Raw genomic sequence first — 21,822 nt, forward strand, 5'->3', positions numbered from 1 at the left:
AACAAACGGCCGAGTTGATGCTGCTGCTCCCATATGTCACCGGTAGATCTCAAACGTATGCAGTAAAAACTAAAGTACAGGCGCGTGAGCCAAGCTCAGTAGACTGTCTTTTATATGAGAACTCGTGCATAGGACTCACGTTCTAAAGCCAAGCGCTCGTGCTAGTGGCGTCAACCCGACGGTACCGACGGTTTGTTTCTGTTTTACTCCCGCTCACCAATAATATAAAAACAGTAAGTTTTTTTTTTTTTTTTTTTTTTTGCATTTTTTAAATATGAGTATGATCAATGCACCACTTAAAAATATTTTTGTGAAAAGTTCCATGGCACTTAGTTCACATGTAATCACGACATCTCCCACTTTCTTGCTTTAATTCCCCCTCAAAAAAAAAAAGGTATTAGTTGATGCCTGAAGGTAAATTACATTAAATTAATCACATGACGGTAAAGTCTGGCACTTCATATGGTCACAAACACTTCGTAAGGAAAACGCGCTTCCCTTTTCTACCAAACACCCGGTATAATGAGATGTGATTAAAATGTATAGATTTACTATAGTCGGTTACAAACAAGAATGTAGGAGAAGCTCCTCCCACAAGCGTGATGCGCCCGTTTCAAATTTCTCCGCAGTCGAAAGAAGAGTTCGCTGGAAACGCTCCTTGTTCCGCTTCAATGGATTCCAACTTGTCTCCGATCCCACTTTTTAAGAACGCGACCTTTGTATTCTTCGGGGAGGGAACCGAGCCCCTGAAAGCAGCCTTTGTATCCATCGGGGGGGAAGCTAATCCCCGAAAGTCGTTAATCATGTCGTATTACACCTGAGACTGCGGTGGAAGAAATCGGAAGAACTTTCAGTAGAAGGAACAGACACAGAGAACGTCTCAAGATTAGATACCACCAGCTCGCCTGCACTCTCACCGTCTTTTCACCGAAAGTCGTATTTGTTTCCGTCGGTGGGGGAGAACTCTAATCTCCCCCTCGTGGCTTCCACTATGCTAAGTCGAAGTCGAAAGATAAAGCAAATATGTACAGAAAGGCAAGACCCTCCTCGCGCGTTGGCCGCGACGTCACGGAAACGATGGGACGCTATACACGTTTGCAAGTCCGGTCTCAGGGCTCCGCCATCTTCCTCAGTGGGGTGCGCTCTCGGGAGCGGCCATAATCCGATTACGACGCCTTAGCAAGGCTTCGTAATAGGATTATGACTGGTCCAAGCGCACCCCAGACAGGCAAGATGGCAGCGCCCTGAAGCCGGACTTGCAAACGTGTATTGGATGCGGAGGTGGCGGAGGGATATATACCTTTTCATTTCAGTAGTTGCCTGACCGTCGGGTAGAGGGCGCTGGCGCACTCGCCGCCAGAGACAGCGAAGGGAGAGTGGATTTCAAGACTGTAGAGATTACCAAGCAAAGGTTAAGTGAATGGTGGCAGAAATCGAGAGAAAACTAGGTATTTTCTTAATCACTGATGGCAAGGGGGTTTCATAGCCTCACTTTCTTTGCACTGCGGAGTGAATATAGATTTCACATTTAAATATTCTAAGCTTAAATGGTAAAACAAAATGGCTAGGTGGCGTAAGCTACCGCCCGATCCAAAGGGCTCAGCCGTATTCATCCATCCATCCATCCATCCATGGGGTTGCTTTAATTTGGTTGGTTTCGGTTTAGACGTGCACGCGATTGTGTTGCTGTTTCACGCCATTTTCGCTTAATTTTGTAATACAAATTTCTTTATTGTCGCATACAGTAAATGAAAGAATGGCACTGAGGCGCTTAGGGAACCACAAATTGGTTTCAGCCAAAATCGGCGAGCACTTTCACGAACACCAGATGCGTCTGGTTACGTCAATCGTTAATTTCGACCAGGTTTCCGGGGGTGAAACAACTGCGCTGGTGCACAGGGAGGAGTACCATCGCCCACGGTCGTACCCATAAACACTAGTTTCCAGAAAAATAAATAAGTAAAGGGCAGGACAAGCTTCGCCTCAGCACGCGCTTCTTGCCTGCCGCCGAGCTTTGGCTACCCGTGCACCGAGTGCTGTGGAAGGGCTCGCGCTCAAATCAGATATTCGACCGCTCATTTAAAGGCTGCTTTACACATTGGCTTCGGTTGCGTTCGCATGCAACCGAAACGACCACTACGACAGAGTCACCAAGACAAGTGTTCGCCGTACACAGCGTGGCAAGCAATGCAAGGGGTAGATGGAACAGCGCGGAACATAGGACAGAAAGAACAGGACAACACGAGCGCTGACTTACAACTGACTTGTTCTAAGACTGTCCTGTTCTTTCTGTCCTATGTTCCGTGCTGTTCCATCTAGTCATGAACCAACTAGCCCATCAAAGCACACTGCGCAAGGGGTAGCTTCGTGAAGTAATCCATGAGTCACGGTTGTTCCGGTGTTTTGGTCGCTTTTGTCATTTCGGTTGCATGCGAACGCAACCTTTGCAAATGTGTGAACCAGCCATTATATTAACGAGTTTTAGTAGATAGTTTTCAAATGCCCACTACCGCTACGGGCGCGCGCTTCACAGCATGCATCGAAGTGGCAGCGCGAGCTCACGCTGCAAATAGCGTGGAATTGAAAACACGATCTTCTAAAACTTTCTGTTGTAACGGACTATAATGCATTAGTGCTTAGTGAAGAAGCAGGTCCACAACATGATTGGTAATGCGCTGAATCAGGATTAGCACATGAAGTGACAAGTTTAGTGCTCGATGTCTGGGATTCGTACACCAACTTTTTGTGACTTCGCAGACTGGAAAAGTCTCCTATAATGACGTAAACACAATACATAAAAAAAAAAAAATAAGTGTCATTCTCTCGGTCTGCTTTATTTAATTAAATTAAGTTTCCAAAGAATATTTTAATAGACCAACCCAGGCCGACTAGAGAATTTAATTAACTAATTACTCATTAACAGGATTTCACAATATTGGCCTTATTATTTGTGATTTGGACATTTTCTTACGACGTTCTCAAGGTATGAGGTAAGCGACAGGCTCCTTAAAGGAGCTGTGCAACGATATTCAATTGGAATGTTTTTCTCTTACACGAGCTTACTGGCACACCTGGGACTCAAGGATACTCACACGCAACACCATTGGCCAAGAAATTCCTTTGTTGCGGTGTAATTTCAAGGACAAAAGCGATAATATTCATTCAATCTCTCCTTCGCAAAATTTGATGACGTAACTCGGGGATCGCAGTACACCCGAGTGACGATATTTGAATGCGGTTCTTAGATTGGACCCGAGCATTGCGTGGGCACTCGACTTGGGCTCGTGACAATTGCAAGCTCGAGAAGCATTCGGGTTGTGACCCGTGTCCAATCGCTGCAACGACGACAACAGCCGAGCCATAACAATGTCTGGAACTCAGCGCGTGTCCTGCGCTTTGCCAACCCCAGCGCGTGGCTATGATCAACACTGGCGGCATATAACCGGCTCCAGATCACGTGGCCGCTTGTTCTGGCTGCGAGTTGAGGGGGTGAACGCTGCTCGTTTTTCTTAAATTTTTTTTCTGGGACTTCTATTGCGTGGGGTGAGAAACGAACGCGTGTTTCATAGGTCATTAACGTTAGGGATCCGTTTTAAGCGGTATTTGTGCACAGTACAAAAATTGTTGCATCGCTCCTTTAAATGAAGCCTGACATTCATCTTCCGTAAATTTTGACAGATGAAACTAAAGAGCGCAAAAGAAGTGACCCCCGGTAACTTTGATTGAAGTTGAGTGAGGCACCGCATGGACTTGTGTAGAAAGCTCTTTACTGGTTTGGACCGACGCGCTTTGTAGATTTCGGCGTCGCCAGCTACTAAAAGTGAATCACTATTTGCCGTTGACAACGCTGCACTCGGGCGATTTTCATGCAGACGGTTTATTTTCGGCGTCACGTTTTGTGGACCCCAGGCATTCTCAAGCTGCCTGTGACAGTTTCTTACGCGGGGAGTCCCAACCTTTGTGTTGAAATGAGTTAATTGAATTGGACTGGTTAGCTGATGAATGTCATTTAAGCAATTAAAATACTCTAGACATGGGACTAATTAACGGCATACAGCTTCTTGAAATTCATAAATAGACCGACCAAGGGAATGTTTATATCGCAAAAAAAAAAAAGAAAAACGACTAAGAACGTCAAACAGATGTAGGTGTAATATTGTAAACAAATGAATTGCCTTGATGTTGACGTACCATTATTTCTAGTATTAGAAGAACAAAATTAAAATTGAACGTTTATTTCCTTGTCCAAGAGTTCACCCATATAATCAAAAGCCACTGCTTTCGAACTGTTATGAATACAAAACATGATGCTTTCTCGGGAAACGCACGTGGTTATTTGCACTGAGTATTTTGTCACCGTCCTTGAGATCACAAAAGCGCGATCATAATATACTTACCTACATTGCGCTTCCTATTGCGAATGTTTTGCCACTATTAGTAAGCAAACCTCAGTTCTCGTAAGGTTTGACCTTTGAACCCCTTGTGCTGTCTTAGTCATATATGAGCTGAATGTGCGTGAGCACTAACGCTGATTCATGTGCCCATAGAGCCTCTTCACGCGTAGCCGGCACGCCGACGGCAAAAATAGTAAAATGTGTTACAAAATTAAATGCAGAAGTTGTGCATACAATGATGTAGTGGAATTACGTAGTAAATATAAGTATCGGATAACACTTTACGCAGAAAGGTAAGAAATGCTGTGAAACGCGACGAAAAACGCGAATTCAACGCATCCGCCAAGGCGCGGAGTATCGCGAAGGGGAGAGCGGAGCGACGAGTTGAAGCAACCTCATGGCGGCCGCATCACGTGATGCCAAGATGGCAGCACCCATGCGGCGGAGGGTGAAAAGGTCTATAGGATTCCCTTTGAGGGGCATTTGCCGCTACCTCGCACATTTTTACATTGATCAGAAATACACAAATATGTGCAATGAAGGTCATATGTATAGTAAGAAATGATCTTACTACATTCCCTACACATGCAAAAGCAGGAAACACATGAGCGATTAAAACGGGCGCCGCGCGGCAGTACCCATAGCAACCGGTGCAGGCGTCCCTACGCCGCTGCGGAGTAGGCGACTCGCGGCGCCGCTAGGCCCATGGAGAATAGAAGGATAGGAGAGGGCATGACGTCAGCCGCGTAGCCTCCACAAGCCATGCTCCCTTGACGCCTCGCCTCTTTATTACTTTCCTCCTTACTCTCCTCACTTACCATGCCAACGTGACCACATCACGTAACCGTAGCTAGACTTCGTCTTGCTGTGTGGTACTAGAATACACCACAGTCTAGACTTCGACCTGATAAAACCTACCGGACAGAGCGCACGCAAGCCTGCAAGGAGTCCTTCTACAATCAACCATCCATCTCACACGTGACATGTCACGCGCACCAATCGCCAGAGAGGTCTGCGATCACGCTGGGCACAAAATCGTTTAAACTTTTTATGACTAGGCTTTACCAATATTGCAACGTGCCCCCTCCTAGTACTTCTAACCTCCTTGGCTAGGCCGCACTCGCGGAGCGGGGAAGAGATCAGTGGTATCCATTAATAATTTGGCACTTTTCTGTCTGATACAGCGCGAGCCCGATTTTACATCTCCTGATTACACCAGAGGTAGGTGCCGCAGAAGACCGTCCAATTTTATTAATCATATTTGTATTTTTAATAGCTCAAATAATGTAGACCGCCTGAGAGAGTTTCCAACTGCAATACAAGCAGCGAGGAGGTGACGAGCAGATTGTTGGTCAGATTTGGTCCAACGAGGTAGGTTTGGTCGTAGTAATGAGTCACTAAATAAAGCGAAGCTTATTTAACGGCTCTAGTCGTAGGAGCAGCCTTCATGTGCGCTTTGCTAGGGTGATGCCACCCTTTGTAATGCCGCTCGCCGACAAACCAGCACCCATTTTGTTCCTCGGCGCCGGAAACAAGCACCTTATCTCAGAAGTTCGGAGCAGCGTTGTGGAACCCACGGAGGGAGGAGCATTTTCCCCCTCGGATAGGATTACCGATGGACACAAAGGCCACTTTGCGGCGCACGGGAAAACAATGAGAGAAACAACATGGCGGTGGAAGAGGGTGTGGGAAAGGGAAACAGGCAGTTGGCATCACTCTATGCGAAGCGCACATGAAGGCACTCTATTATACATGGCTCTGGTCGCAGCCAACCTTGTCTAGCTGTTCCGTCCGCTTTCCTCCCCCATTAAAGGGGCACTGACAGGTCAAAATCATATTTTATTTTATTATCTGAAACGATTGAAAACGATGCTTGGTCATTACTCTCGAAATTCAAAACCTGGGAGCTCAGTATTTGTAAAGTAAAAAACCAATCGCCAAAAGCCGAATTTGAAGTTCCCGCGCTATCGAGTCGTCCTGCAACTCGCAAGCCTCCACACCAGGCTCTCTACCAGGGTGTAAGATAGACAGGTGAGGAAACGAGAGCCAAATGAGCGACCGGACTGTGTCCCCCTCGGGTTTCTCTCTTTCTGTGGCGCCATCTATGTGGAGCATCGCGAACTCTCACTCCGGGTGGGCGACCGGTGGCGATCGGCTAAACTGACGGAGATTGTTTATCGTGGATTTTTAATGGAGGACTGTCGTGCTCTCGGCTTATTCTGTGTACTTTCCCACAGAGTTCCATGCAAATCCGATTCCGATTTTTTTCTTCTCTCCGCAGCGCCATCTGTCGCAAGTCGGGAGTACCCGCAAGCAGACGAGTACCCAATCAGGTCACGGGGGTCACGGCGCTGCGGTAGGCTTCTTGGGCCGTTTCCCCACTTACACCTAGAGCACTATATAGCTCCTACGGAGCAGAGTAGCGCAATCCTTTGAACCCCGTGTTTTGTCGACAACATGGCCGACAGAGCGGCTCGGCTCGAGTCACGTCGTGCAGGGTGGTCACGTGGTACTCAGGGTTCCAGGAGGCGGCCCGCCCTATGGCAGAATGGGCAGAATACATGGAGATCGACATAACACGGCTGATTAAAAAACTAACGGCGAGTTCACATTTTTCAAAACTAGCCTGTCGTGAAGTTAGTAAAGCGCTAAACACTTTATCAAAGTTTTAATAATATCGGATGCGTGTGCAAATTTTGAGAAGGCAATTTCCAAGGCAATGGCGTTTGAAGCAGACAATTTTTGCTCGCAGCGGAGATGGGCTTCTCGGGTTGGCCGGAGCGGGTCACGTGAATGGTGTGACGTCGCCGTGTCGTCTGCTGCATGATGCCGCTCAGGCAATTTTTTTAAAAAAAGTTACGTCCTTGTATGGCACAAAACTTATCGCATATTATTCTAAAATGTTTCATTATTATATCAAAAATGATTTCTATTCCGCACATCCCCACAAAACTGAAGAAACAACGATTTTCTCACGTTCTCCTAGCATTTCTGACCGCAGTCGGAACCTCCGGGCGTTCGCCGCTAGTCGCCGAGAGACGGCGTTCTAGATTGCGCTACTCGCGCTACTCCGCGCTACTCACTCTGCTCCGAACTCTCTATGGCTCCGAAGCTGCTCTCTACAACTATGCTCTACAATGACGTCACAACAGGTAGCGCCTGTTGCGCCATCTTTCTTTTGATTTACCAATCGCTTCTCGCTTTCTCGCGCAAGGACGGGAACGGAAAACGGACGGGCCAAATCGACGGAACGGACCGAAGCGGGGGAGCGGGGGCTACGGAACAGCTTGTGCGCGCTCGAGTATCGGGCTTATCGAACCGCAGATGGCGATGTTGTTGCAATAGCCAGCATGTGACTTCAGCGTTTCAGCTAACGGTCGCTACCACAGTGGTCGCTACGTTTCTGTCGCACTACGTTGCTGTACTCGAATATGCGTCCCAGCCGCCCCAATGTCAACGCTATGCATTGTGTGGTCGTTTTGTTCACCTTGATCGCTTTGAGGTAAGCCCACCGAGCATTGATGCCTGCATTGCGCGTTCTTGTCGTCCATCAGCTGTTTTTTGCAATGTCGCCTGTTGGAGCTTACGCTTCCCTTGAGCAAGCTTACATCCGTGGTAGACTGGGGAAGCTTAGTGCGATTTGGTCGGCCGTTTGTATGATGATCACGTAATAATTGCCAGTATCGGTGCAGATTAGAACGCGACTATGTTTGTTTTATTTACTCAAAGTTGGTAATGGAAAGAGGCTTTAAATATTAAATTAACGTGTGTTAAATTGGATATTTGTTTTTAAAAAAGAGTTTTAGGCTGTTGGCGCGGAGATAAATTTAATTTCTATATCCATAATCGGATGATCGCACCACGCGACCCTCGCTGGTTATTAAATTTTCTCCGCGTGATCAATGATCCCCGGAGATCATTTATAACGTGTTGGTGCATCTCTGCATTTTTTACACAATTTTATTTTCGTGGAGGTGCAGACAGCGAACGCTAAGCTGGGATTTAATAATCGATGAGCGTTCGTTCGCCCCGCCTAAAAAAAGAAAAAGTTTGGTTGTTTGTTATAACCGCAATTTTGTTTTGCACTACACGAGTTAAGAACGAAGAAAGGTGTACAAACTTACGCCGTATTCATACGTCATATGACACTGGAGTATGCATATGATTTGGCGAGGACTTCTGTCATTTTGAGCGTCTGCAACGCTTGTCGTCTGCTACGCGAGGTTCTATTCAAATCTAGGTTATATGACCTCCGAGGGGCTGCTCAAGCAAAGACAAACATTACTGTTTGCATTCACACAACAATAGCACGAAAGGCCGAGAAAAACAACTGAATACATTGAGGCTTTTTTAATTTTTCTTTTTTTAATGTTTGATATATTAAAATATTCTTTCTGTTGAGTAATAAAAATTTGTATTTTCATAAAATAATGTTTCTCATCTAAGAGAATCAAGTCATGCAGCTAGGATACAGGCTTGCAGACAAAGTAGAAAGTAGTCAAAAATAATAATAAATAGTGCTTGTCGTGAAGATGTCATGCAGCAACATGTGCCCTTTTGTAGACAGAATGTGCTAAATTCCAAGGCAATGTTTAATCTTTTGTTGTATTGTCAACTACGCGAAGCGCAAGTTCGTCTGCTTGTTTTGCAGGAGTTGTGGTGATGTCAAAACGCCGAGATCTGATTGGCTCTGACTGAATTCCTTCAGTCAGAGCTCGGCGTTCTGACGTCGCCACAACCCCCGGCAAAAGGAGCAGACAAACTTGCTCTCCGCATAGGAGTCATGCAGGATGAGAATTTGCAGACAGATAAGAATAAGAACAATTTTTAATGCTTATTGTGAAGGTGTCAGACAATCCCTTTTTTGGTGGTCTCTGATATGTGGTCTACAACTTCATACACGCAGAAGCAGTAAGACAAACAAAAATACAAAGTTGTAATTGGATGGAAGGATATTGGTAGATTGTTTGAAATATACTCAAATGACAAAAATATCTATTTGCACTGAAGCTAACTTGTAGGGATTCTATGTGCCATTAAAGATCAGGTCGTTAACAATTGTACGTCGACGTGCACAATTTTTAGCGGCGCTCGTATCCAATTTGGACAGAAACGCCGTTGACGGGCTTTTTCGGGCAGAAGGTTCCTCTTTTATTATCAAAGCCTGGTGATAATAAAAAAAAAAGGAAGATTTTCTTTATCACATGACTGAGGCCAGCGTGGGGCACACAATTAGTTGGATGCAAATGCTGCATGCATCGGCTTTCAGCTGGGATTCTGTGTCCTGGATCTTCAAACACGACTCCCAGCCAAATGCTTGCTGATATCCTGTATCTGCCCCAGATAGTGGAGGTAAAAAATCTAGCACTGTATGGACCTGTTATCAGAGAGGTGTCAGTCATATCAGCTATGGTGGAAATAAGGCGATTATCAGACTGTGGAAGATTGGGCCAAGGGGGGAGGAGGAGGAAAAGGACCTGAGCAAAATCTCCAGATTGCCTCTTTAAATTAGGCTGCACAGAGGATACCATCAAATTCCAACACCTTGGGTCATTTGATATGGGAGGCTGCCTGATAAAGTTCAACAAATCCTCCATGTTTTATTTAGATTGTAGATGAGAGAAAAGGAGTACAAAATGACTTTGCATTTGTAAATTTCCTGCCAATGCAAAAAAAAGACAATTTTTAATTTTATTTATAGGTACTGTATGTTGTTTGTTTAAAAGTATAGTATTTTCTACAGTACTTTGATCATAGCTGACAAAATTATCATACATGAAATACGGTTTTGGGTCGGTATACCTCGTAGCAATCGTCTCTGTGTCGAGACTCATACTACTACAACCTCCCACAGCTGTGACAATTTTGCATCTCGCTTTTGTATCTTACATTTTTGTCAAGTCACCCTCGTCAGACTTTTGTTCTACATTAGAATAAGACACGAAGTTTGCCGCTGTGCAACCTGAGAGTCATACTTACGTGTTACTTACTGTACCCCAAAGTCGAGCCAGTCGGTTGCAAAGACACCGAGCAATTGCAGGCGACCCTGCAGTCACCCGATTGCCTCTCTCGGGCTGAAAATTCAGAACGTCTAATCACGTGACCAGGCAGTTGGTGACAAACGGTGCTGTCATATAGACCAACACCTGGCTCCGACGACACGCTCTGCAGTGGCACTGCTGTCGCCACGGCGCATGTGCAGAAGCTTCACCACACGCGAATCTGGTTTCAGCGCTCGTGCAGAGCCCACACCTGGTGTGGGCAAATGCAGGCTTGTTTGTAAACAGTATGTCGGTCTATAGCGACAGTCTTAAACTTGGGAGAACTGGATAATTCAAAATACGAGACGTCTAGAATGGATCTTGGCGCTGTAAAATGAGCCGGAAAAATTGCCATCTGCGTGCAGACAGCGCAAACTCTCGCCAAACGCGCACTTGGGCGGTGCGTTTTACCCGGTGAAATTTGAATGCAAAGCTTTCTTCTTGTGAAAATCGAGACCAACAAACTTTTGGCACCACCTCTTGATAGATGCAGCAAGCATATGAAGTATCTTTTCATCTGCTCGCTGCACCTGTCGGAAGGTGGCGCTACAGGTTACAGCCATCACTAACTCTGTTGTGTGCGAACATATCTGCCATTGACCTTGGCAAGTTTGTTGTTAATTTTCGCAGGAAGGGAGCTGCGCCTTGAAATTTCACAAAGTAAGATCGACCACCTAAATGCACATTCGGCTAAAGTTTGAGTTTTCTGTGTGCCGGTGCCAATTTTTCCGGCTCGTGTAACGGGGCTAAGATACATTGTAGGCACCTTAAATGTGTTCTGCACATACTTGGAGTATCACAGAAGCACTCACTAAAGTATTACCATGTTTGCTGTTATGCCACATAGGTATACCTCTGTGCAGCACTGCGCAGAGAGCTCAAAGTTCTGCTTATTACGCTCATTACAGCACAGTGTCCGTGAATGCCGCACGAGTCGAGAACGTCACTTACTTCATGTTCAGCCAGCAGTGGAGTCCTGGATATTGCAGTGGAGCTCTACAGGACAAGGTATGGCACTTTTTAACTTGAAACATAAAAAGTGTTCTTTACCTCCTTCAAAATTAAAATTCTTGTAGTACGACATAAAAATCACACCCCCCCAGAGGGTGTGCTTCTCCTTGGGCATTGCTGCTGTGCGGGAAAACAGAAGCCGTAGGATACCAATGCCACGGGTGTTGCTCTGCCACAAGACACCCAGATATCAGCGAAGGGCACCCAACAAAGCTAAATAGTTAATTCAGATTTATTAAAAAAATTTTCTATGTCACTATTTAATTCAATTTGAAGGCATTGAATCGACTGAGCCGTTATGTGCAAATGTTTGCAGTTTAGGTGGTGTGTAATCTAATAGGGCACTCTGCAGAATGCTTGGCTACTTGGTGCTAGTGGGTAATCACATGACCCACTAGCACCAACCACCGACAGCTTTAGAATGACGGTGTTTTGTGGACGGGCAGAATTGAGAGTTTGCGCTTGCATCTAAGTTGCCCTACCTAAAGACTGATACCTTTTTATTCCACATGTTGTCGACATTGCCGTTAAAGTCATCGTTGGACCATAAAGCATCTTTACGGAAGATTGCACAGCTTGTGCACTCCTATTAATTGCGTTGATTTCATTTCAGCGCTGCATAACAAAGAATGAGAGGAACTTTTGGACGATACATGGACTATGGTGAGTCATGTGCAGCTAATATTTGAAGGAAGGGATAATTATTGGTGTCTGCAAAATAAGAAGCTCAGTTTCATTGAGGAAGTTTGGGGTTTAGTGTATTCTTCAGAAATCTTCCAAAAATACAATGAAATAGTTAAAAAAAAAAAAAACTATGAAGACAGATTGTGTCAGGTCGTGATTCCCTCAAAAAAGAGCTTGGTGCTTACCCTTTTTTAGGTGTACATGCAGTTAAAGATACAACACATATGGGTATACGTATCTACAGAATTTCTGTGGCTATGTAGTATTCACTGCCCATGGCATGAGATTGTTGGTTTCAATGCATGCTTAGAGAGATTGTCCGCTTGTTGTCTTGCAGCACTCTTGATATTGCTACTGTGAAAATGCAGGTTGCAGAAACATTCTTGCCAGATGTATGTGCTCAGCAGCAGTGAAAGATATGGTATTCATTGTCGTTCTGCTAAAATAGCCAAAAAGAGTGTGGAAAAAAAAATTTTTATGCCGTTGTCTTTTTTCTTAAGACCACCCTATGCCTCTACGTAGTAACTTTCCGATGCTTCCTCCTCAATATTATGCCACAGGCCCTCCTCAAATAAGTCAATCCAGCCGGAATTCTGCAACACGACGATGCGCTACAATGCCACCGTACTCAAGGTAGGTTGCATACTTTCGCAGACCGCCTAGAGAACTCTGTTTCCCGAACAAGTCCCGCAGCACGTTCCTTGGTTTATATTTTACCCTTTGTGAGCTGGCGCCATTGCATAGGATGATTTTTGGCCGAGCGCATTTACGCGTTGTGACTCGGAGCGGGTGGATTGAAAGTTTGCGCTGCAGAACCCATGGATCCTGGGTTAAATCCCCACCCCTGCCTGCTTTGACCTGGAAGAACGTCGCGTCGCTGTGAAGTCACACATCGCTACTGTGTGATGCACGTCAGAGACCCCAAACTAGAAGTCGCACCTTCCTGAAAAAAAAAATTTCGTCTACGGTGGAGACACCGTACGCCCATTTGGGCTGTCCGACTTCCCACAAGCACACAAACAACAGAATGTTTGCGTAGAGGGGAGAAAGGTTTAAATAATACCTTGGGCATCCTGAAGGCATATTATGGGAAGGGGAAATGATAGCAGAAAGTAAAAAATTGGAAGACACTTAAGCACTTCTTACGAGTTGTGAATGCGAAAGCATGAATGTCCAATGGAACGCCGTGGAGTGATCCGCGGAATTTTGTGGCGCGAGTAATGTTCTCGACTTGTGGCAGAAGCACCGGCGACGATGTGGATGCTAAAGGTGGCGCAATGTTCATTGGCGGCGAGACGAGCAGAAGCCTCCGAGCACGCACCAACATGTCCGTTTTAACCGGCGCAGGGCCCGTATTGGCATGGGGTCGATGGGGTTGCAGCGGTTAGTATTATCGGCGTGCTGACGGCACGGACGCGCAGCGTCATCTGGCGGCGGTCGTTGATACTGACGCGCGCAGTAGCCAATAGGCGCCTCGTCACCGCGCACCAGCCAATGGGACCTTTGGGATCAGGGAAACTAAGTGTCGTTTTCGCGCTTCCAACTGATGACGTCGGCTCGCTCCATGGGACCAGTTAATGATTTCGCATTAAAAAACTGACCTGGTAGGCTGTTATAATTACGATGGGAGCCACCAATGCACCCTGCATGTTTCCTCGAATGCTAGATTATTTTAGACAATATCCCGAGAGAGAAATATTTATTTTCCAGCCCATCGAAGAACAGATGAACCTTTACTGGCCGTCCGTCACCGTCAGCAACTTCAACATTTTCTGGTATGTTTGTCTTTTCCAAGTGCCGTACCGTGCTGGGCTGACGTCGTTGTTCTCCTTTTCCCAGGAAGCACGAATGGCAGAAGCACGGTACTTGTGCCACCGTGGTCCCTCAGCTCAATGGCCTCCTCAACTTCTTCAACGGCACACTCAACCTCTACCTCCACCACAACATCACGGGGTGAGGGCCGCTGGCAGTTTTTCATAGTTTTCATATAGCTGTACTAGATATTCAGCCTTACCAATAAATTTGTAATTTTAATTGGGTCCTCCTTAGGTTGGCGTAACCTCCTTCGTAACATATCCGAAATATTTATAGATCACATTTGCCGAGACAAGCTCTGTGTGGTGATGATATATCTTAAGCCTAATATAATTATACATGTTATGTTGGTAAAAACATTTGTGACCAAGTTGCACAAAAAAGGAGAAGCTACATCTTTCGAGGTCCAATTAAAATTATTGTACTATGACATAAAAAGCAAGGAGAATTTAGCATTGCCACACAAGGCATGTCTTGCTGAATGCAAATCTATATAAAAAAATTTTGACATATTCCAAAAGTTTTTACGCCAACAACCCACAAAGAGGGCTAACCTAATTGAAATTGCAAATTTCTCTGTAAGTCAGTATCTAGTATGGCTATATGAAAACTACTTGCATATTTGAAATCGCCACCGAGACATACGTCGGTATACTAAAATTCAGCACAATATATGGATAAACAAATAAACAAAGATTGAAGCCAAAGCCACTAAAAACAGCTACGCTTCAAAGTGAAGACGCGTCGGCCATCTTGGCACTGAAAATCAATATGGCCAGTCATAGTCACCGACAGGGTAATAACACGGAGGTCCTCTGGTTGCCCTGCCTCTGCCTGCAATACGAGCTCTCTGCCTCCAATAACACTTTTATGTCTCATGACTCGCATGCGCAACCAAAGCACGGCAGAAGGCCAACGAACCCGTGCTGGAGGCCAGGCACCGAAAAGAGGCACCTTGCCATTCTCCTCAAGTCAGTGGTCATCAGCACCGGTATAATTAAAAAAAAATTATAGCGAATTGCTAGGCAATCGTGTTGGATACGTAAAACATCCTTGCATCACAAACGTTTAGCGATACGACTCCGAGTTTCCAGACGCCTACGTCCACGGCGCTCTTCGTCGGAATGCGTACCACTTGTAGGCTTGATAGTTGTGCCTAGAATGAAGCGATACTGCCACTAATGGAGCTGATAAACCTGGCAATCATCCAGATCCTTTCATACTCGCGGTGCCACTCCCTCACTGCACAACGGGTGGTTGAGCTGCTGCTCGCAAGAAACCAAGTTCAAAGGTTCCAGCTTAGACAAAATCAATGTTCCGCTTTTCAGATACCTTCTCAACAGCGGTGTGGTCCCCTCTTCGACGAAACCCTACAAGGTAGGATCTCTATCACTTCGCTTATCCACAGCGATGCTTCCTGGTGAAGTACAAGGTGTGCTGGAGAAAGTGAAGCCCGTTTTTCGGTCCGCACAAATAAACTATGCGCATTGCAGAAAAGCTGAAACTCCATGCGAGTGCGACACTATAGTGGCGGTGACAGAATGCGAAAGCTTGAGTATGGGACGTTAACATTAATCGAGAAATTAAACAAAAAGAAATGGAATGTCTCCATGAGCCAACCAACGTCCACCTAGGCCTAATATTAGTCATAGCAAGAAATGGCTTTCTGGGTGCCTGCAGCATTTATTTCGGTGAGAAAAAGCCTGTTAGCAAGAAAGAAAACGATACTGTCTTTCTTGCCGACAAGCGTTTTTCACTGGAATCAATGCCACTGGCGCCCACGATACAGCTTCTCGGTCTGACGAATATTATGCCTAAGTGGACGTCGGACCGTAGGAAAATTTCGTTTTTATCTCTTCTTTTGATTCAGGTAATGTCATGTTCTCAAACTTTGACGTCCTATCCCCATCGTGTTCAGATGGAGTTTCAGCCTTTTGCACTGCATACATTATTTATGCGTTCCCCCCAAAGTTGTTTCATTTTCTCTCACAGACCCGGCATAGTAATAATAGAGTGAGCATTGTGAACCCAAATTTTTGGGAATGTTAATTTTTCATTGATCTCAGCTCCAAGACATCAGGGAGGCCCTTTTAGACGATGTCAAGGAAGCGGTCAACTTCGTTTGCTACAACAATAAGGTGAGGCAACAGTGTGTGATGTCTAGGTCATGCGAGTGACCCCTTTGCATGGCCATTATTCATTCAAGTGCAGCTAAACGAAGCTTGTGCATTGCCTGGGCTGGGCACTTGTTGTCGCAGTTCCTGCACTGAAGTTATTAAGGCCCGTTCACATTCTTGCAACCGAGTACGACCGAGAGAGACGAGATCTGTTAAAACTTCTTAAAATTTTTAGGACGAGGAAACAGACTGGCATTCTGGCGCCATCTATGCGGTGACTCTGGAACTGCATTTCACAACAGCGACGGTTTTGTGGGATTTTCGAGGTCAAATGTGTGTAATACCTATAAGAAAGGCTCGTTTATAACGTTTACAAAAGATTTTAGAGTAAAGAAAAAAAGGATAATGCGCGGGGGAAATAGAAAATAGGCCAAACCACCAAGTTTACACTGCAACCCAATAGATGGCACCACTGTATCCTCTCATTGTAAGAGGTTTTAAGGCACCAAGTTCAAAGAGGTTGCAACAGTGTGAACGGGCTTTTACTGCTTGGTGCAGAAAATGGAGGGAACCTCAAAGTCACCATCTCAAAAGGACAACCACATTCCTATTTTCTCTTCTTGATTTCAAGCAATAGATGGAAGGAAAAGCAGGGTTTATCAAAGTTTAGCTCGAGTGAGATCTGACAAAATTGTCAACTAAGGCTCGGTTGAGATGTTTATTATATCATATCATAAATTGATTGCTCGTTCGAGGGCGGTTCATGCGTTTGAATTTTTCTGCCTGTATCTAATGCTTGCAGTGGTGCTTTTAGACCCAAAATATACGGTTCTATTTTTTTTTCTGGGTTTTGTTCAGCTTGCGTTTCTACAGCAATGTCGTTGAACATAGTCTGGAAACAAGTCAGGTGCATTGCAATTTCTCTAAATTTTCTACAAAATTCCAAACAGCCAGCGAAGGCTCTATGCTGGGGAAGTGGGAAAATGGCAAAACGGACCTGCATCAACTTCAAACCCAATAGTCTTCAATACAAAACTGCCCACATTTATGACATAGTACTGTTGGGGCCGGTTTGTGAAAGGAGAATCGTTCCACGGGTCACCGTCGAGTGTTCATGAATCGAATTGCAAAACAAGTTCCAGAAGTGGGGTGAAAACAGTGGTAGAGGCACTAGCAGGGTAGTATGTTTCATTGGATTGAAATCGGAAAGATTAGGTAACCAAAGAAACTGCAAACCTCAACTGTACTAGCTACCTTCAATATTGTAGCTTCTAGTATTTCGGTTTTCAAACTGGGTTTCCAAGGAACACCGGGGTCGCCCAGAGTTCCCTAAGTTCCAAAGTTTTCCTCATCGTCCCCATCTCCGAGTAGTTCCTCGAGTGCACTAGTTTAGCAGCGGTTCATTGAGATAGAAAAGTTTGAAAACCCTTCTACACTCTGTTTCAGCTAACTTCAAATGCCACTCCCCATTTATTGTAGAATAAAACTTTCTTCACAAACTTTGATTCTGAAGAAGATTTTCCCTAAAAACTATCTTGACAAACTTTTGTTGCCAGACATGGGGTATAGAATTCCGCTAAAATTGTTAAAATGACTCAAAAGGCAATATATTCTAGAAAAAAAAAGCAAGGGTTTTAGATGTACACATAGCATTTGAAAGGTTTCAAAATAGACACAGCCAAAGCTACGAGCTATGGGACCAACCGGACAGCATCAAAAGCGCATCATCATGGCGTTCGCCATGTTTCTGCGCATGTTCTATCATCACCCAACCAATCGAACAGAAAAGGCCCAGTGACCTGCGCTTTTGACGCCGCTCGATTGATCCAATTAGCTTGTAGCGTCGGCTACAACTGGACTCAAGCCGAAACAAAGTAATATGGTAGAAGCGCGTCGATCGGTTGATCCTGCTGTGCGCAGAACTACACGGCTCCGGTGCTGGCAGAGATCCGGCTCTGCATGGACCGCGAGCTGCAGCCGATCAACTGCACGTACCGCAGTTCCGGCTGCGGCAAGGGAGACGTGTACTACATTCCGCACGACAAGGACGTCGCCAGCCCCCTGCTGCCTCCGAGCGCCTGGCTCCTCAACATCTCCTGGATACTCGCCCTGAGCGCCATTCCCGTTCCTCTACGCAGGCTCCTTCTTTGATCCGGTGGGCGCACTCGAACCGGTTGTGCCGGCAGTCTTGAACACGAGGGTCGTCGTCTTTCGAAAACCGCCCCGTATACAAACGACACCCGTCGGTGCCGCATGCAACCCGGGCCCTGTCAACACCACCTAGAGTAATGTCAACACCACCTAGAGTAATGAAAGGCCCGTGAAAGGCCTATGCAGAGCGCCAGTTCGTCTGCTTCTTGCGCCGGTGTTGCGGCGACCTCGGAGTGCCGAGCTCAGATTGGCTTCAATTGGAAGGATGGGGGTAGACCTCAATGCTAGCTTCCTCGAGGTCTACCCACTTTCTTTTCGAGCAGAGCCAATCGGAGCGCAATGTCCCGACGTCACCGCAACCCTCGCTCAAGAGGCAGACGAACTTGCGCTCCGCAATACTTTGTGTCGCGCGTAAGCCTGACCGCAGTCGATGCTATGGTTCGACGGAGCTGATCAAGTGGCGCCGAAAGCGCATCATCATGCCGCCCCTCGTCTTTGTGCGTTTGCCATCCACCGGCGGCACACACGTCCCGATCCTGCGATTTGTTTCTGTGCACGATTGATTTAACCGGCAATGGCAGACGCACCAAGACGATGATCGCTACGACGATGCAGTTTTGGAGCTATACTCGATTGGCTGCGTCGGCTGTGGCCAGACTTAAGTGTGAAACAGAGTGTAGCAAGGTGCGAACTCGCCGGTTGGACCCAATGCATTGACTCGAACATGTGGCCCAGGCAAACATTGACACGGCACTTGTGTTCATTCTGCGCTTCATCTCGCTGCTATGATGTTGAAATGATAGTGCACGGGCTTTGATCATTTTATGTGGTGTTGGCCCTGTGCTCGGATGCAACGCTGTTTCGACTATCGAGCGAAAATTGCGTCAAAGTCAGGGGTCGAATTTGTTGCATGGATGTCTGCACGGCGAGGAGTTGGTCAAGTTTCAAGTATGGCGATTGCTGTAGGCCCCCAGCAAGGGGCAAGCAATTTGATTGGCAGTGTGTGACCTTTCGAAGTTCTCTTCATTCTCGAATAGGAACTTCGACGGATTATGTCTTCCGTTATGTGTCTTGCATCACGACGTATCATCCTCGTAGCCTTCGATTTATGGCCCCCAGTTAAAAATGTGTTGATTTTTAAATCTTAATCTGTGCCCCGAGAAATCTGTTTTGTGGATGGCAACCTCAAGAAGCATACACTACAGAGGCCAAGATTAAATGGTAGCTGGCAGATGGCATTAACAGTCTCAAATTAGGATTGCCGTCTGCCTTCATCAAACGTTCTTCCAATAGCAAACGTCGGCTGTTGTCTTTCAGTCTTGTCTCGACTTGTCAGTAGGCTATTAGTACTCCTGCAACAGTTGGACCTCGTTCATCTGCTTTTAGCTTCCGTGGCAAAACAAGAAGCATTTTTAGAACATGTAACTTTCTATGACAAATGATTTTATTGACAAACATTTTAGTGCACTCCCTTGTGGCACAAGACATCCAAGTTTATATTTTCCACAGTGAAATAAGGGCAGTGTTGTCATACTGCAGCATTGTTCTTTTTCCTTTGAGCATTAACTTCAAGATTGACTCCAATTTCTGCAGAAAACTAGGTAACTCTCCATTCAAGAACTTTCTGTCAAGTCCCCCTTGAACATTTATTGTGGATTTTGTACTGCAATGGAAGGGGGCTTCTACACTTTCCCATTCACAGATGCAAAGAGAGAAAGGGTTTCAGCCCAGCTGAAAAGTTTTTGCAGGTCAGCCTTTGAGACCTACCTGTCGTTAGTGCCTGGAATATCTGAGCAGTCGCACGTCAGTGTGCTGAGGCTTATTTGGGTTGAGATTGCAAGTAAATATAATTAACTTGTGTCGAGTGTTTCACTCAGTATAGATTCTATTTACTACAGCTATTGTCTGGAGAGATGTGGACAAAAGAACAGATCAATGGGATAATCTAGTCACAGTGAATGTTTGTGAATGTTTGGTAGAAGCGGCTGCCAGTGTCGTAACGTCCATCGCAGGATCTTTGCAGCATTATTTAATCGGCGTTCTTGTCTGTGTTAGATCTCCCAGTATGCTGCTGACTGAAAACTTGAGGTATGAGGCCAACTAACTAGTCAGAGAGTCACTCCAAGTACATAACTCTGAGCGACTCTCCGAGGCATGCACTTAATTCCAAACTCTCTTCAGGGGATCCGAGAAATTTTACTGTGTAGCCCGTAAAGCATCAAGTTATATATACCGTAATATCCCAAGAGATACCCCACCCCCAAAAGATAACCCACCCCTATTTTTAGCTTGATTTGCTATTTCCTTTTAAACACCGAAAGATAGCCCATCCCAGTAATCATATTGTTTGGGTCAATGATGACTTTTTCATAAATACGGCTAGCTAGCTATGGCGGAATATAGGCAAACATTGCTGACTGGCGAGTACAGTCATCTTTGTTTCATTGTCCCTCGCCGCAATAACAAGTTTGGCAGGAAAACATAATGTAAAAATAGCATGTTTTTTTTAACTTTTCTTGGTTGTACACTGAAAGTTAGCCCACTGCTTATTTTCTCCCGACTTGCTCTTGATTTGAGGTGGGCTATATCTTGGAATATTACAATGATATATATATATATATATATATATATATATATATATATATATATATATATATATTTTGTTTTTACAGAACAAAACATGTAATATGTTGCAAGGCACACCAGGATCAGCTCCTCCCTAATCTGAGCTATGCATCAGACCTAGTTTTACATTTTTCTTGCGACATAAACAGTATCAGGGCTCGAAACCTCCCTGCCTGTTGTGATTGAAAGGTCACCGTTTTGTTCTAATTTAGTGCTCCACTTGCTTGCTACTTCTTGTTAATCTTAAAAAAAAAATCTGTACCGCACCACCACTAATACTTTTGCTGCATGTCAGAATTTGGATGTAAAGCTGGATGCACTGGTGCCCTCAAGAGGAGGGATACTGATTGTAAAAAATGAAAATCGCAGGAATTTGTTATTTTTTTATATTTAAGTTGTAGACTATTTATTTTTCAATTACATTCAGGATGTGCACATTTTGGTTAAATATGTTGGTTTGAAGTTTCACATCCAGGCTGTCCACAAGCATCTTTTATAAGGTCTTTGCGCATGTTTTCTCAGAATTCATTTGTCACGTTTTCCCCAAGTATTTTTCGATCTGAATTGGGACCTGAATACTTTTTTGGTGCTTGGACACCTCATTAATAAGAGTGCAACAAGACTAAGGATTTATAGATTTTTAATTGGGAATAACTTTAATGACTTATTTCCAATTATCTGGGAGAGAACTTCAAAATACAATAACTTTTTTTTAGCATGATGCTATAATTACAGGAATAGTTTTGTTGCACTGTAGAATGTGCCGACATACATTCTTCCTTTTTTTTTATGGGCATATTTAAAGAAGTCAGGCAGAAACGTTTTTGATGAATTTCAAATTTTCTTAAAAACTAATGAATAGAGGAAAAAAAAACCAAAAAACCTAGGGTTGTGCGATTATTTAAAGATTTATAGCAGTTTCGAATAAAAAGCTATTCGATACTCACTTTGCAATGCATCACAATATTCATATTTTTCTCGTGA

General features: G+C 45.0%; 1 protein-coding gene across 1 annotated transcript; it reads left to right on the plus strand.

Moving 5' to 3' along the window:
- The first annotated feature begins 7,590 nt into the window (after window positions 1–7,590).
- Window positions 7,591–20,846, plus strand: LOC8041603 (ribonuclease Oy). The gene is made up of 9 exons (XM_029992624.4): window positions 7,591–7,896; window positions 11,344–11,443; window positions 12,060–12,109; window positions 12,691–12,763; window positions 13,841–13,905; window positions 13,970–14,083; window positions 15,274–15,322; window positions 16,012–16,083; window positions 17,983–20,846. Exons 1-9 carry the CDS (start codon window positions 7,826–7,828, stop codon window positions 18,211–18,213), a joined length of 825 nt encoding a protein of 274 aa, XP_029848484.2. The 5' UTR covers window positions 7,591–7,825; the 3' UTR covers window positions 18,214–20,846.
- The last annotated feature ends 976 nt before the right edge of the window (window positions 20,847–21,822 follow it).

The sequence above is a fragment of the Ixodes scapularis genome, unplaced genomic scaffold, assembly GCF_016920785.2.
Source record: "Ixodes scapularis isolate PalLabHiFi unplaced genomic scaffold, ASM1692078v2 PGA_scaffold10__122_contigs__length_95168666, whole genome shotgun sequence".
Lineage (NCBI taxonomy): Eukaryota > Metazoa > Arthropoda > Arachnida > Ixodida > Ixodidae > Ixodes > Ixodes scapularis.